The 16,436-nt window shown below is 45.1% G+C and overlaps 1 protein-coding gene across 2 annotated transcripts in view; it reads right to left on the bottom strand.

The window, feature by feature from the left end:
* Nucleotides 1-2,396: 2,396 nt before the first annotated feature.
* Nucleotides 2,397-16,436, bottom strand: part of JRK (Jrk helix-turn-helix protein) — a 28,107-nt gene continuing 14,067 nt past the window's right edge. The window contains exons 3-4 of one of the 2 annotated variants that reach the window (XR_010159696.1): nt 5,492-12,312; nt 2,397-4,314 (exon numbers count right to left, since the gene is read on the bottom strand). Coding sequence is in view for 1 of the 2 variants with exons in the window: in XM_016959970.4 (XP_016815459.1) it covers nt 12,292-12,312 (21 nt within the window). In the remaining variant the exon portion in view is untranslated. Of the gene's footprint in view, nt 12,313-16,436 lie in introns of both variants that reach the window. The other variant, XM_016959970.4, reaches the window with a different exon arrangement.

A 16,436-nucleotide genomic window follows, 5' to 3' on the forward strand; every position in this document is an offset into this window, starting at 1 on the left:
AGACAGGCTTCTTCCACTCAGCACTGCTTGGTTTTCAATACTCAAACGGCCTATAGATTTATGTCTACACTTCAACACTGGCTCAGCCCAGCGCTCATGGTGGAGCAGCAGACTGGGGATGGAGGGCCAGCACCAGCAGAGAAAAGGAGGACAGTGCGGGCCACTTGGCCCCAAGAGACACACAGCAGCTGGAGCAGGTTTACAAACTAGATCTGGGTGACACAACCATCCTTTTTAAAGGTTTTAACGGAATCATAGTGACATTTTGATCCCATTTATGAACCGGGAAGCCAGGCTTACCAGCCCACTGCACCATTTAATGTCAGCAAATAAAATTCAGTCAGTAAGAAACCCCCATAAGCCCTTGTTGAGCTGCAATAAAGCAGTTCTTTCGACTTCTGTCCTTTGCAAGCCGTGGACACAGCCCTGCTCTTACATAAGCGACCCTCATTGGTGACCCTCTGTGAGGGGCAGGGACCCCACCACAAACAGAAAGCTTGTGTGTAGGCTGAAGGGGTCATGGGGCACGGGAGGGGCGCTGAAGTTTGAGGCTTTAGGGCCAGTGAGGAGCAGACTCTGGTTTTAGGAATAAACTGTGATGAGGCCACTGGCAAGGGTGGTGGGCAGAAGGCCTGAGACCACTTGCCAGAGGGAGACCCTGGCCCCAGGGTCCCACAGAGCGGGGGCTGGGCTGAGCCCTGGGGAGGCCAGAGCATTCAGCACCCATGAGGGGCCTCAGAGACCCCCGGTATGCCCCCTGTCACACAAGAATCCTCCAAGGCCTCCCAGCTGGGGCTCCTCCCTCTTAGAAGCTGCCCTGAACTCTGTCCTGCTCCCCTAATCTTGAGCCCTGGGGTGGGGGTTTTGAATAATGTCTGTCATTCAGTTCAACAGCAAGGTACGGTGAGAGCTGGCGGCTTCATTTTTGGAACCAGGGAGAGAGAGAGAGAGAGAGGTTTATGAGAGACCTCATGAGACAGCTCATGATGGAAGTGAGCCTGAGCTGCAGTGAACCCTGTCACTGAAGAGACAGCCTTCACTCTGTGTTTTGCAGGGGAAAATACAACTCTTTATTAAAATTTATTGCCCTGAAAAATGGGCAGTGTGACTTACTTATTCTGGGTAAAGTGGGTTGCAGGTGGCAGGGCTGAGCCTTGGGAGGGCAACCCTGTACACAGGCCAGAGGCCCCTCTGTGCAAAGGAGCAGGTGAGCCTGGGGACCTGCCACCTCCCCATGCCTGTCATGGTTGCCACCCTGCCCAGTTCAGGGTGTCTCCTCACCAAGAGTCAGGGTCACAGGAGGATGAACCCAGCTCCTGGTCCCACAGATTTGGGCTCAGTTCTAGCGTCCCCTCTCCCTAGCTGTGTGTCTTCAGCGGCACCTGCCTGCTGAGCTCAGCCACCACCTGCAATGAAGAGGTGACAGCAGCTGCCACCACCACCCCCAAGTCCAGGTTTCTCCCCATCCCCAGCCTGGCCAGGCCTTCCTGCCCTGCAGATGGCTATAAGGACGGCATGGCATCCAAGCCCAGGGCTTGGAGCCCACAGAGTCCCTGGCTTCCCTCAGGGACCCCAGGGGAACTGCAGCACCACATGGGCAAGATCCGGGCTTTGGCCACCCCCTTAAGAGAGAGGACCACCTGGCCCACTCGTGTCTGGGAGGAGGCTGCCAGCCAAGGGAGAGCCTGGGCAGTAGCCTTGGGGAAAGGTGGGCAGGTGGCTCTCCCACCCAGGGAAGGGCCGGCATCTGGGCCATCCTTATGGCCTGCAAAGCGCTGGACACCTCCCCTGCCTTCTGCAGGCAGCAAAGCCTTTGGCATCTGAGACCTGGGCAGGAGGAAGAGAAATGGGTGTGAGAAGAAGGGGAGGCTGGTGGAATGGGGGCATCTGCTCAAGGCTCATCCCAGGACCTCAGAAGGGAAGTGGGGAGAAAACAGTTCCTCGTGAGGCAGCCCCTTTCCACTGGCCCTGCAGCTGCACATCAGACCTAGCCTCTGCCTGCCCCTCCCTGTGTCCAGCAGAGCTGACCTCTGAGCCAAGCCTGCAGTCAGCTTGTCTAGGGTGACGATGAGGCTACGTGAGGGTGCCGGTGGCTCCTGTCAACCTTAAAAAGATCAGGAAATATGGAATATGGTTAAATGTAATTTATTTGTACACAATGCTTGAGAAAGGCCACCTGGGTACACAGATTCCAAAGAATGGAAGTTGGTGCTCCCAAGTGGAGAGGTTTAGGGGTCATTTATATAGATAACGTCTGGGAAGCTTAGTGGGGCTTCAACACTGTCCACACAGGCCCGCACATCCAATTAGGTGGGGCTGTGTTCCTTTCGGGAGAGGCATATTGAACACGGAGGGTAGAAGAGTCATGGGGTCTTCTGTGCCTTCTGGTCTGAGTTGGGTGCAAGATAATACAGAAAGGTCCACAACCGGGAGAGGAGGAGGGCTTCTCTCTCACGTCATTGACTATTAATTGTGAACCTCAAAAACCTGAGACAGGTCTCAGTTAATTTAGAAAGTTTATTTTGCCAAGGTTGAGGACACACACCCATGATACAGGCTCAGGAGGTCCTGACGACATGTGCCCAAGGTGGTCAGACCACAGTTTGGTTTTATACATTTTAGGGAGACATGAGACATCAATCAACATGTGCAAGATGAACATTGGTTCGGTCTGGAAAGGCGGGACAACTGGAAGCGGGGAGGGGACTTCCAGGTCTTAGGTAGATAACAGACAAATGGTTACATTCTTTTGAGTTTCTGATTAGCCTTTCCAAAGGAGGCAATCAGATATGCATCTATCTCAGTGAGCAGAGGGATGACTTTGAATAAAATGGGAGGCAGGTTTGCCCGAAGCAGTTCCCAGCTTGACTTTTCCTTTTAGCTTAGTGATTTTGGGGCCCCAAGATATGTTCCTTTCACATTTTCCCCCTTTTCTTTTTTAAAATCTTTTGGAGAAAGCATCTTAGAAGAAAATGAGTCTCTGGTCTCAGGTTTTTGTCTGGTCTTTCATGGCTAGGATGGTTTATTCCTGTACAGTTAGGTCCGGAATTATTAGAAAAGCTCATTTTTAGAAGGTTGTGAAATCTCGTCCTATGAAAAGAAAATAGGGGGAAGAAGGGAGAAAAACAACAACAAACAAAAGAACAATCTGGGAAAAATCAATATAGGCCACATTACTCTGAAGCCCATACATTAGTAGGCAGGTATGAAAGTGGCGTAAATAGTTGCTGTTGTTTTCTTCTGAAGTTTAAGTTGCCTGGCTTCAGTTCACAGGGCTTTATGAAAGCACAGCTTAGTTTTCAGTGACTCCAAATCAGGAAAAATGGGGGGAAAATACAGAAGAAAAAATCAAAAACATTATTTTGAAGCGTTGTAGCCAAGAAAAATTAGAATTCAGTCAAAACTGTAGAAAATAATAAAAATTGTAAAACATTAGGTAAGACTAGAGTCTAACAACAGGTGTACTATAGGTTTTGCCCATAATTTTTCTTTCTCCAGTTTCCCATTTTTAATAAACACAAATCATGGCAGGACTAGTTTGCTTTATTATACTTGGCCTAATTATTTGTATTCAGTGCAGCAAGAATAATTATTTTTTACATAGGCTTTTTTTTTTTTTTTGATGGCGTTTTCCTTTGCCACCCAGGCTGGAGTGCACTGACATGATCTCAGCTCACTGCAACTTCCGCCACCCAGGTTCAAGTGATTCTCCTGCCTCAGCCTCCTGAGTACCTGGGATTACAGGTGCATGCCACCACACATGGCTAATTTTTGTATTTTTAGTAGAGATGGGGTTTTACCATGTTGGCCAGGCTCATCTCCAACTCCTGACCTCAGGTGATCCACCCACTTCAGCCTCCCAAAGTGCTGGGATTACAGGCATGAGCCACCATGCCCAGCCTACATAGGCTTTTAAATTGGCTTTGATGGAACTTTGTCTCAAATAAGACTTTTTAAAAGCTGAGTGCAGCCATGGATTCATATCACCAAATATCTATGAGTTGGGGGATCCTCTTCTCTTGAGGTTCCAAGATAAAACTTGGGGCTGGTGGGCCTGTCAGAAAGTGACATTCTTTACTTACCACAGGTCAGGAACCCTGTACAGGGGCTGTGTAGACAAACATGAGGCCAGTTTTCCCAAGGGGCTTTTATTGGCTCTGTAAGTCAAGTTTGATTCCTCAAAGGAAAGCACACCATTCCAGTCAAAGCCTTGGTAAAATAACCAGTTTCTCCAAGTGTGTCCTCTTATACATAAAAAGAGATTCTTATTGTACTTATGTAAATAACTGTATTGCCACAAATAGCTTCCAAATTCTGGAGAAATCAGGTAGAGGAAAAAGAAATATGTTACAAATTTTGTTCATAGGAATATACTAAACTGTTAAATGCTGTTAATCACTCAAAAGAAAAGTTTCCCTGGTTCTGAAAAAGCAAAACAAATGATTAACAACATTTTAAGTGAAAAGTCAAAATGATTACTTCAGTCTTGTAATAGTTCAGTTGCTGTAGTTAATTCCTGTTCTGCTTGATATTCCTGAACATTTCAGTTCTCCATAGGTCCTGAAAGTTTTTCTTTTATTCTGATGTCACCATCTCCAAAGCTATTAAAAACTTGTATGCAAGAACAGCTGTTGCAGTTTTATAGCTTTTTTACAAAATCACCTTCTAAGAAGGACCAAAATAAGACAACAATTGTCTGTGAATGACAAAAGGTTTTAGGGCAGCCACAGTCAAAAGCACCATTGACAAGAAAATTTGTTACCTCTGTGGCACACGATAATTTAACATAATAATTATAATTATTACTGATAATGTACACTAAGTCATATCAGAATTATAGAAGTTTCCTATGATTTGGGAACACATACCAATAACATATTTATACAAACACAGCCCAAAGAAACCCAAACACCATTTCATATTTGACAACACTTCCTATATAATTTTTATACCAAATAAGACAAATTATGTCATTTTTGGACTGTATGGAACTTAATATATTAAAGGATTAATTAGGTCAGAAAAAGACATAATTTATAATTTGATTTTGGAAAGTTTGTCAAATGTCAAAGGTTTAAAACACTTGATATCACAGGTTATTGTACAATAAGTCATTCATTTAACCAAAGTGCTAACTCGAGGATTTCAAAAAAGGTGAAAACCTTCCTTCTTTCAGAGAAAACTTAATATTCCAAACAATAAACCCTAATAAAAACAGGAAGCCAATTACATTTGTTTTTCAAAATTTTATAAACAACTTATAAAATTTTAATCTTGACCATAAGATAGAATTTTCATAAGCCTTTTATAAACTTTATAGCCTTAATTTATTAAGGAGTTAGTTAATGCTTCCAGAAAACCTTGTTAATTTGACACAGGGGTCCATGTGCTGGTCTTGCATCAGTGTACTTTTGACATTAATGATTTATTTATAGAGAAACTGAACTTATTTTATCTCTCAAAATCAGCCCTTACAATCTCACACACCCACCTCTTCATGATAGTCCCTGGGCCTTGAGGAGTTGAATAGCTTTAATTTCTGGCCCTATGTCTCAGGAATGCAGTTTATTTTGAATGGCATCTTCTACTGGATCTGAAGATGGAGATTTAGTTCCTGTCAGTGTTTAAAATTTAGCAGGACTTGGTGTTCTTTTTAGATCCAGGAGTCAAAGCCCTGAAACTCAATGTCACAAGTACTTTAAATGCACACACAGAGCGATACATGGATGTAATAAATTTAATTTTAAAAAACATTAATCTCATTTTTTTCTAAGCAAACCAAAACAATAATAGTATGACAACTTGATTGCATAAAAGTTTTTGGTTTTTAAAAAAATACACCCTCTTAGGCTGGGCACGATGGCTCATGCCTGCAATCCTAGCACTTTGGGAGGCCGAGACGGGCGGATCACGAGGTCAGGAGATCGAGACCATCCTGGTTAACACAGTGAAACCCCGTCTCTACTAAAAATACAAAAAAATTAGCCGGGCATGGTGGTGGGTGCCTGTAGTCCCAGCTACTCGGGAGGCTGAGGTGGGAAAATGGCATGAACCCAGGAGGCGGAGCTTGCAGTGAGCCAAGATCGCGCCACTGCACTCCTGCCTGGGTGACAGAGCAAGACTCCATCTCAGAAAAAAATATATATATACATCCTCTTACTGTGACTTACACAGACCATTCATGACATGCTTGGACTTTTTGGGTTGACCTGAATATCCCTCTTTCATAAACAACCACTCATTTTACTGTAGGACTAAATTGATCATACAGGATTCTGTCTCACATAAAATTACTTCTCTTTAATCTTTCTTACCAAAGTAAAACCCTTTTATTTTTATAACTTTCTTTACATCTATTTCCTGGTTTCTTTTACCTTGTTTTATATATGACCTTTAAATAAGCTTTGAATGAGACAAAAATTGCTCACCTTTTTTTAAAAGCACACACTTTTTTTTTAGAAAGAATGTTTTCCTATAAATATATTTATTGGAAAATACCCTAATAATGAAATATCTATTATTTAATTTAACTTTAGATGAGTTTGCCTACAAGTATTTATCCCATTACATTTACCTAATTATTTTAATTGTTCACCTAAATTATTTATGAAAACTACAATAGTCATCATTTAAAGTTACAGAACTGCCACTGCAAAATTATTACTAACACAGTGAAAAAGATTTGACCTAACTGACTCCATCTTGCCTTGAACCTCCAAGCTGTCCTTATTCATTCCTGAGTGTAGGTCAAACTAACATTGGGAGGAACTTATAGTTTAGCTTTAAAACAAAGATGATAACAAACCCTACTGGCTGTGGACTAGACCACCTAAAACCACAAGATTAGAAGTTAATGGTAATCTTGCTAAATTCAAGATGTAGCTGTTTTTATTAAATCAATATTAATGTCTTATTAAAGATTACACAAGCAAAAAATCATTGTTTTGGGCTTGGTTTATAGTTTTGCAACCCCTATGCCAAATCTTGACACCTTACAGTATTTAGCAGGGAGAAGTATAAAATTGCTTTAAAAATGCAAACAAAAATGTATGCTGGCAATTCTCAAGACATTTCTAATATTACTTTACCAATAATTTTAAAGCTAGCTTATTTATTAAAGATTTTACTTAAGTTACATAAACTTCAAAAAGGGTTTGATTAGTATTTTCTTTTTTCCTGATAAAGTATTTGATTCAAGTGCTTTTATTTTCTTAAGCCAGTTAATCAGAGCTCTTTTATATATTTTCAGTAGTGAAACATTGTGTATACAACACATAAATAGTCATATTAGTCATACCAATAGAAGTACATCTTGTAGATTCCTAAGACCTCCTTTTTTTCCTTTATCTTAGACTTGCAAGCTCCTGATAACCTGTTTTATTACCCTGGCAGTTGTCAATTAAATAGCCCTAAGTCTGCATATTGAAGGAAATGACTCTTAGATGAAAAATCAGACAGCAGAATTTACATCTCAAGGTATAGGCAGGAAAAGCCTGGTGGTGCTAAGGGGAGATTAAAGATGCATGCCAAATCAAACATAAAATTTATAGAAATCTATCATATGATTGTGTAAGGAGACAACTTTTGTTTAAAGATTACCTATGTTCTTAACTGGATCTCTGAGCTCTAGACAGAGCCCACACTGAATCCTGGGTCTCCACAAAGGGAGAATTACTATGAGACTAAACCACATGATGCTTTTACAGTGCACTTAAAATTTTTTTTCTTAATGAAAAAAAATTTCCTCATTAAGAAAAAATGAAGGGGAGGCAGCGGGAGTTGTACAGCAAAATAAATGTTAAATCTCAACCAAATTTTGATAGGTTTGGCTATGTCCTCACCCAAATCTCATCTTGAATTGCAACTTCCACAATTCCCACGTTATGGGAGGAACCTGGTGGGAGGTAATTGAATCATGAGGCACGTCTTTCCCATGCTGTTCTTGTGATAGTAACTCTCATGAGATTTGATGGTTTTAAAAATGGGAGTTTCCCTGCACAAGCTCTCTCTCTTTGCCTGATGCCATCCATGTCACACATGACTTGCTCCTCCTTGTCTCCCACCATGATTGTGAGGCCTCCCCAGCCATGTGGAGCTGTAAGTCCATTAAACTTCTTCCATTTATAAATTGCCCAGTCTGGGGTATGTCTTTATCAGCAGCATGAAAATGGACTAATACAGTAAATTGGTACCAGTAGAGTGGGACACTGCTGAAAAGATACCTGAAAATGTGGAAGCAACTTTGGACTGGGTAAAAGGCAGGGGTTGGAACAGTTTGGAGGGCTCAGAAGAAGCCAGGGAAACGTGGGAAAGTTTGGAACTTCCTAGACACTTGCTGAATGGCTTTGCCCAAAATGCTGATAGTAATATGGACAATAAAGTCCAGGCTGAGGTGGTCTCAGATGAAAATGAGGAGCTAGTTGGGAACTGGAGCAAAGTGACTCTTGTTATATTTTAGCAGAGACTGGTGGCATTCTGCCCCTGCCCTGGAGATGTGACGAATTCTGAACTTGAGAGAGATGATTTAGGATATCTGGCAGAAGAAATTTCTAAGCAGCAAAGCATGCAAGAGGTGACTTGGGTGCTGTTAAAGGCGTTCAGTTTTATAAGGGAAAGAGAGCATAAAAGTTTGGAAAATTTGCAACCTGACAATGTGATAGAAAAGAAAATGCCATTTTCTGAGGATAAATTCAAGCCAGCTGCAGAAATTTGCATAAGTAACAAGGAGCTGAATGTTAATCCCCAAGACAATGGGGAAAATGTCTCCAGGGCATGTCAGAGGTCTTCACAGCAGCCCCTCCCATCACATGCCCAAAGGCCTAGGGGAAAAAGTGGTTTCATGGGCCAGGCCCAGGGTTGCCATACTGTGTGCAGCCTAGGGACTTGGTGCCCTGCATCCCAGCCACTCCAGCCATGGCTGAGAGGGGCCAACATAGAGCTCAGGTCATGGCTTCAGAGTGTGCAAGTCCCAAGCCTTGGCAGTTTTCACATGGTGTTGAGCCTGTGAGTCCACAGAAGTCAAGAATTGAAGTTTGGGAACCTCTGCCTACATTTCAGATGTATGGAAATGCCTTGATGCCCAGGCAGAAGTTTGCTGCAGGGGTGGGGCCCTCATGGAGACCCTCTGCTAGGGCAGTGTGGAAGGGAAATGTGGGGTCAGAGCCCCCATGCAGAGTCCCTACTGGGGCATCACCACTAGTGGACCTGTGAGAAGAGGGCCACCATCCTCCAGACCCCAGAATGGTAGATCCACTGACAGCTTGCACTGTGCACCTGGAAAAGCCACAGACACTCAACACCAGCCCATGAAGGCAGCTGGGAGGGAGGCTGTACCCTGCAAAGCCACAAGGGTGGAGCTGCCCAAGACCATGGGAACCTACCTCTTGCATCAGCATGACCTGGATGTGAGAAATGGAGTCAAAGGAGATCATTTTGGAGCTTTAAGATTTGACCACCCTGCTGGATTTCAAACTTGCACAGGGCCTGTTTCAGCCAATTTCTCCCATTTGAAATGGCTATATTTACCCAATGCATGTACCCCCATTGTATCTAGGAAGTAACTAACTTGCTTTTGATTTTACAGGCTCGTAGGTGGGAGGAACTTTCCTTGTCTCAGAAGAGACTGGACTGTTGACTTTTGAGTTAATGTTGAAATGAATTAAGACTGTGGGAGACTGTTAGGAAGGCATGATTGGTTTTGAAATGTAAGGACATGAGATTTGGGAGGGGCCAAGGGCAGAATGATAGGGTTTGGCTGTGTCCCCACCCAAAACTCATCGTGAATTCCCACGTGTTGTGGGAGGGACCCAGTGGGAGGTAATTGTATCATGGGGGAAAGTCTTTCCCATGCTTTTCTCCTGAGAGTAAATAAGTCTCACAAGACCTGATGGTTTTTTGAAGAGAAGTTCCCCTGCACATGTTATCTTTCTCTTTGCCTGCTGCTATCCATGTAAGACGTGACTTGCTCCTCCTTCCATTCCCCCATGATTGTGAGGCACTCCCAGCTACGTGGAACTGTAACCCCATTAAACCTCTTTCTTTTGTAAACTGCTTCAGAGGATGCAAGCCCCAAGCCTTGGCAGCTTCCACATGCTGTTGAGCCTGTGAGTGCACAGAAGTCCAGAATTGAAGTTTGGGAACCTCCACCTAGGTTTCAGAGGGTGTATGGAAATGACTGGATGTCCAGGAAGAAGTTTGCTGCAGGGGCAGGACCCTCATGGAGAACCTCTGCTAGCGCAGTGTGGAACGAAAATGTGGGGTGGGAGCCCCCACACACAGTCCCCACTGGGGCACTGCCTAGTGGAGCTGTGAGAAGATGGCCACTGACCTCTAGACCCCAGAATGTAGATCCACAAACAGCTTGCACCGTGTGCCTGGAAAAGACACAGACACTCAATACCAGTCTGTGAAAGCAGCCAGGAGGAAAGCTGTTCCCTGTAAAACCACAGGGGCGGAGCTGCCCAAGACCACAGGAAACCACCTCTTGCACCAGTGTGACCTGGATGTGAAACATGGAGTCAAAGGAGATCATTTTGGAGCTTTAAGATTTGACTGCATTGCTGGATTTCAGACTTGCATGGGGCCTGTGGCCCCTTTGTTTTGGCCAATTTCTCCCATTTGAAATGGCTGTATTTACCCAATGCATGTACCCCCATTGTATCTAGGAAGTAACCCACTTGCTTTTGATTTTACAGGCTCATAGGCAGAAGGGACTTGCTTTGTCTCAGATGAGACTTTGGACTGTGGAGTTCTGAGTTAATGCTGAAGTGAGTTAAGACTCTGGGAGACTGTTGGAAAGGCATGATTGGTTTCGAAATGTGAGGACATGAGATTTGGGAGGGGCCGGGGGTGGAATGATACGGTTTGGCTCTGTGTCCTACCAAAATCTCACCTTGAATTGTAACTCCCACAATTCCCACATGTCGTTGGAGGAACCCAGTGGGAGGTAATTGAATCATAAAGTCAGTCTTTCCTGTCTTGTTTTCATGATAGTGAATAAGTCTCCAGAGATCTGATGGTTTTAAAGATGGGAGTTTCTCTGCACAAACTCTCTTTGCCTGCTGCCATCCATGTAAGATGTGACTTGCTCCTCCTTGCCTTCCACCATCATCATGAGGGCTCCCCAGCGATGCCAAACTGTAAGTCCATGAAACCTCTTTCTTTTGTAAATTAGTTTCGGGCATGTCTTTATCAGGAGCGTGAAAATGGACTAATACAAACACATTTCTAAGTGTCTAAACTACAGTCTTCCTTAAAAAACAAGGGTAGTCTCTGTTGCAATAACTATTTTAGTTAAAAAAATCAGGTACGCAATACAAAATTAAGTGGTTTAAGGACTGAAACAAACTTGTCTGTTTAAATTCTTGGGGTTCCATAAGGAAAAACAGAGGTTTCTCCCCCAAAGGGAGTCTAGCACCTTCTCCATTTTCTTTAAGGAGTTTCTTTAAGGAACTCCACACTATTTATAAATAATATAAACTATTTTAGGTCCCCCGTGCAGCAGAGGGTGCAAGAGAAAGGAGAAACAGCAGAAGTAAATGAAGAAACTAGAATTGAGTCAACTGAGAAGAAAAAAACCTTTGTTCAAAAAAAAGACAAGGTTCTAAGAGAGGAAAAAAAACAAAAACAAAAACATGAAGGTCCTTTAAAAACAAACACATACACATATTTTGGATGTTAACTTTAATTTATCTGACTTTCAACCATTGAGCTCCTTTAAAAAAAAGTTTTAAAATCTCATTACCATATTGCAGCTAGGACAAATTGCTGCTATTTCAGAAGTACCAAGTATCAAACCAGAAAGGACTTGATTTAGGAACCAAACCCAGCTGTCATGCTGAAAAAAAAAAAAAAAAGGAAGGCAGAACCCTAGGCATTGAACTGCACTGTGGGGTAACAGCCATTGCTTTCAGTTTGGCCTGGCTAGCAAAAAGTGGTCTTGTTATGTAAATAAAGCCCCTTAAGTAATGAAAATCAAAAATCAATCTTTTTTTTTTTTTTGGTGGGAATTTAGCCACTTCAGAGGCCTTGTTCCCCATAATTTGAAACTTTCCTTCAGATTTGATCAAGTCAGATAGAATTGGTCAAACCCAATGGGAAAAAGACTGAAACAACAAAAACAGAAACAAACAACAAAACAACAAAGAGCAAAGCAAAACAAACAATTGCACAACTTATATCATTACTGAGTGCTCTAACAGTAAGCAGAAATTAAGACCAGCTGGCTGTTAATTTTAACTTTAGCCAAGACAAACCTCAATTCAGTTACTTACCTAGGGATGGATCTCAGGCTCAAGACTGCTCTCCACCATCCTAGAAGCAGGAAAAAAACCCTCATCTTCCCTGTTGGAAGTGAGCTCAAACTCCATAAAGGAGTTACCTGCCTCCCATCATCATAGAAGCAGGAAAAAACTTGCCTGTCTTGTGTTGGAAACAAGTAAAACTCCAAAAAAAGGGGGGGTGGTGGGAGTTGTACAGCATAAACATTAAATCTCAACCAAATTTTGGGAGATCAGGGATTTTTTGGAGGGGGTGCTTCCAGGCCTCAGTAAATTGCCCTATTGGTTTGAGCCATAAAGATAACTCAAGCTGGTACTAAGCACTCATAGGAGATTTTTTCAAAGGTCAGAGGCACTTCCACTCAGAATCCCTTTGTGATTACCAAAATATGAACCCAGAAAATCTGAGACAAGTTTCAGTTAATTTAGAAAGTTTATTTTGCCAAGGTTGAGGACACACGCCCATGACACAGCCTCAGGAGGTCCTGACAACATGTGCCCAAGGTGGTCAGACCACAGTTTGGTTTTCTACATTTTAGGGAGATATGATACATCAATCAACATATGTAAGATAAACATTGACTCAGTCTGGAAAGGCGGGACAACTCAAAGTGGGGCAGGGGCTTCCAGGTCATAGGTAGATAAGAGACAAATGGTTGCATTCTTTTGAGTTTCTGATTCGCCTCTCCAAAGAAGGGAATCAGATATGCATTTATCTCAATGAGCAGAGGGGTGACTTTGAAAAGAATGGGAGACAGGGAGGGGCTCATTCCATAGGCCCCTCCCCACCAAACTTGAAAAATCCTCACCTCTGAATTTTAGGGGAGGCTGATTTAAGTAATAACTGCTCTAAGCAGTTCTCAGCTTGACTTTTCCCTTTAGCTTAGTGATTTGGGAGCCCCAATGTATTTTCCTTTCACATAATCAATTTACAGAACAAGAAAAAAGAGAAAGAGAGGTGACCTATAGCTGGAGAAGTGGAAGCTGCAGCTGCATGCTGCACGGTTATGCCACACAGCCACATTTCCTTCTAGGCTCAACGTCATTTCTAGGGTTCCAAAAATTGATGATGTTCATTCATTTTTTACACCCCTCTGTGAAGGCCCCAGTACTGGCCCAGACTGGCCAGGTACCCCACGGTGCAGAGGGATATGCAGCGGCTCCCCACAGGCCTGGCTTGGGCCACATCCATCAGCAGGCAGACCATGGTGAAGAGACCTCTGCAAAAATTTTAAGTGCAAGAGATCTGACCTAACTGACTCCATCTTGCCTTCAACCTCCAAACTGCCCTTGATCACTTCTGGGAGTGGGCCAAGCTAACTTTGGGAGAAATTTAGTTTGTAATTTAAATGATAACAGCCCTTCCCACGACTAAGCCACCCTCGTAATACTAATGAAAGGCCACCAAGTTAAGAGGATGAGAGGGGCCTGGATTCTGCTAAGATGTAGGGATAAACAATTACTCTTGTCCCAGAGGTTACAAGATTTTCAACTTCCCCAATTACTCCTGCAGATAACATCACTATTGTAGAACCTAGGATTGGCCTTTTAAGATATATTTTCAGACAGGGTCTCATTCTGTCACCCAGGCTGGAGTACAGTGGCAGAATCATGGCACAGTGCAGCCTTGACCTCCTGGGCTCAAGCAGTCTTCCTGCCTCAGCCTCCCAAGTACCTGAGACTACAGGGACGTGCCACCACTCCTGGCTATTTTTTTTTTTTTAATGTTTTGTAGAGAAGAGGTCTCACTATGTTGCCCAGACTGGTCTCGAGCTCCTGGGCTCAAGCATTCCTCCTGCCTCAGCCTCCCAAAGTGCTAGGATTACAAGTGTGGACCACTGTGCCTGGCCACACTTTTGCATTCCTGACACCAGATGGCTCTACCGGGACCAGCAGACCAGCAGCTCCTTGGTAGCTCTCACCCAAAAGTGGACTCAGTGCACAAGGACCTTTTCTACACCCCTATGATTGCATCCCTAACCAATCAGCAGCATCCATTCCCTAGGCCCCTGCCCATCAAACTGTCCTTGAAAAATTCTCACCTCTGAATTTTAGGGGAGGCTGATTTAAGTAATAAGAAAACTCCAGTCTCCCATTTAGCTGGCTCTATGTATATTCAACTCTTTCTCTACTGCAATTCCCCTGTCTTGGTAAACTGGCTCTATCTTGGCAGTGGGCAAGAAGTACTCATTGGGCAGTTACAGTAGGGCTGACTGGCACATGAGAGTGGTGGGACTGAGAGGCCTGGGAGCCTCCACCCTGCAGGGTCTGCTGATTGGTATCAAACCAAATAAACCACAAGGTCGGGGGAAGCTGCAGGGGAGGAGCAGCAGGAAGGACACTGCTCTGTGGCCCAGCCCAGAGCACCCCCACATGGTGTCCATGGCCATTCTAGTGTACCCTGACCTCTCACACTACTCCAACCCTCACAGCACACCTGCTGCCCTCCTGGGGTGCTGGCCTCCCTTCAGGGAAGGGGAGATTCTGGGCTTACAAAGACCAGGACAATGGCCAGAGGAAAGATGTGACAGGCCCTGGCTCCCTCCCCGCTGATGTCTTCCCTCTGCAGCCAGACTCCAGCCACTCCTTGCTAAGGGTCCAGCCTGATTCTGCTGAGCAAGGAATGTTTGTGAGGCTCCCAGGCTGGAGGCCAATGTGGTCCCTGTGTCTTGGTGGGATCCTGTCACCCTACCCCCAGGCCTACCCCAGAACAGGCAATTCAAAGAAGAGGGCTGTACCCAGGGCTCAGGAGCACAGACTCCCACCAGCCCTCCTCAGCTGGCAGAGCCCACCTGACCTCCCTGGCTGGCTCAGCTCTCTCACTGGGCATCTGGAGTCCTCCCCACCCCAGAGTCAGGCACAGCCAGTGCAGGTGCCACCTGCTTAATGCTGTCCTGCCCAGGCGCCCTGCCCAAGCCCCCAGCCACCCCCCCAGCTCAAGGGTCAAGGGGCACAGCCTCCTGGGTGCTGATTTGCTGCAGCCAAGAGCCTTGAGCTGCCCCAGGCCCTCCTCAGTGAAGATGAGGCCAAGAGCAAGCAGAAGACCTAGGCCTCCCAACTAAGTGCCTCTCAGCAGAGAGCTGCACTTCTGGAGAAGGTCAGCTGTGGAAGCTCCTTGCCCTGCCAGCCTCGGGGTCCCTTCTGAGGCTCTGCCTGCCCCAAGGTGGCTTTGAGGAGGCCTCCCCTGCTCTCAGACTCCTATGGCGGCTTCAAGGGCTTCTCGAGCCACAGCTGGAACCATGGGGGCTGCCCTCAGGTGACCACCCCCAGGCTGGATCCCTCTCTGCCTTTGCATGCCCCTTGAGATGGGTCCTAGTAGTGCCAGTTCTCCTTCCCCAGCAAGGGCTGCTCCAGGTTACTGCCCACACAGAGACCCTGGGGACCAGCACTGACTTCAGAGGTGGCACCATTCAATGTCCTCTAGTGGTGACCTTGCTGTGACCGCTGGCCTGGGGCCCCTGAAGAGCTGACACCCCACAGACACCATGTGTTAGGCACTGTGTGAAGGTTGGGCCCTGCAGAGTGGCCCCACACGAATCAGACATTCTTGAGAGTGAAAGGGGTGTTATTAGCAATTGTTCCAGGACAACAGGTGCCACCAGGACTGCCCAGGGAAAGCAGGACACAGCAGCACCCCAGGCACATCCACCTCAGCACAGCAGGAGGCTGGCAGACACAGCCAAGGCAGATGTCTCCAGAGGCCAAGAAAAGCGGGGAATCACAGGCAACAGGCAGGGGAAAGGATGCAGTGAGATCCCAGGCTGTGGAGTAAAATGGCTCCAGACTCCAAACTCTGTGTCCCTGACTATCCCTGCTGCTCCTGAGCCTCAACTGCTCATCTGTACAATGGGGATGGCACTAGTGACCAGCCAGGTGTCAGGAAGATTAGATAAGTGCCACAGAATGTGGACAGCACAGGCCCCACTAAGCGCGTTCTGCCTCCTGTCGTCTTGGGTCCTCTCTTCCTCCTTTGCTGCTTTTACACTGGGTATTTTCCAATGTAGCGTTTTAATTTAATGATTTTTTCACTCTATTTTCTAAATTATTTCTTTAGTGGTTATTCTAGGGATCACCATTTACATTTTATCAGAATCTACTGTGGATCTGCGCTAATTCTACCTTCTTAATCTCCATTTGAGGCAATATTGGCTCACCCCT

This window comes from Pan troglodytes, chromosome 7, assembly GCF_028858775.2.
Source record: "Pan troglodytes isolate AG18354 chromosome 7, NHGRI_mPanTro3-v2.0_pri, whole genome shotgun sequence".
Taxonomy (NCBI): domain Eukaryota; kingdom Metazoa; phylum Chordata; class Mammalia; order Primates; family Hominidae; genus Pan; species Pan troglodytes.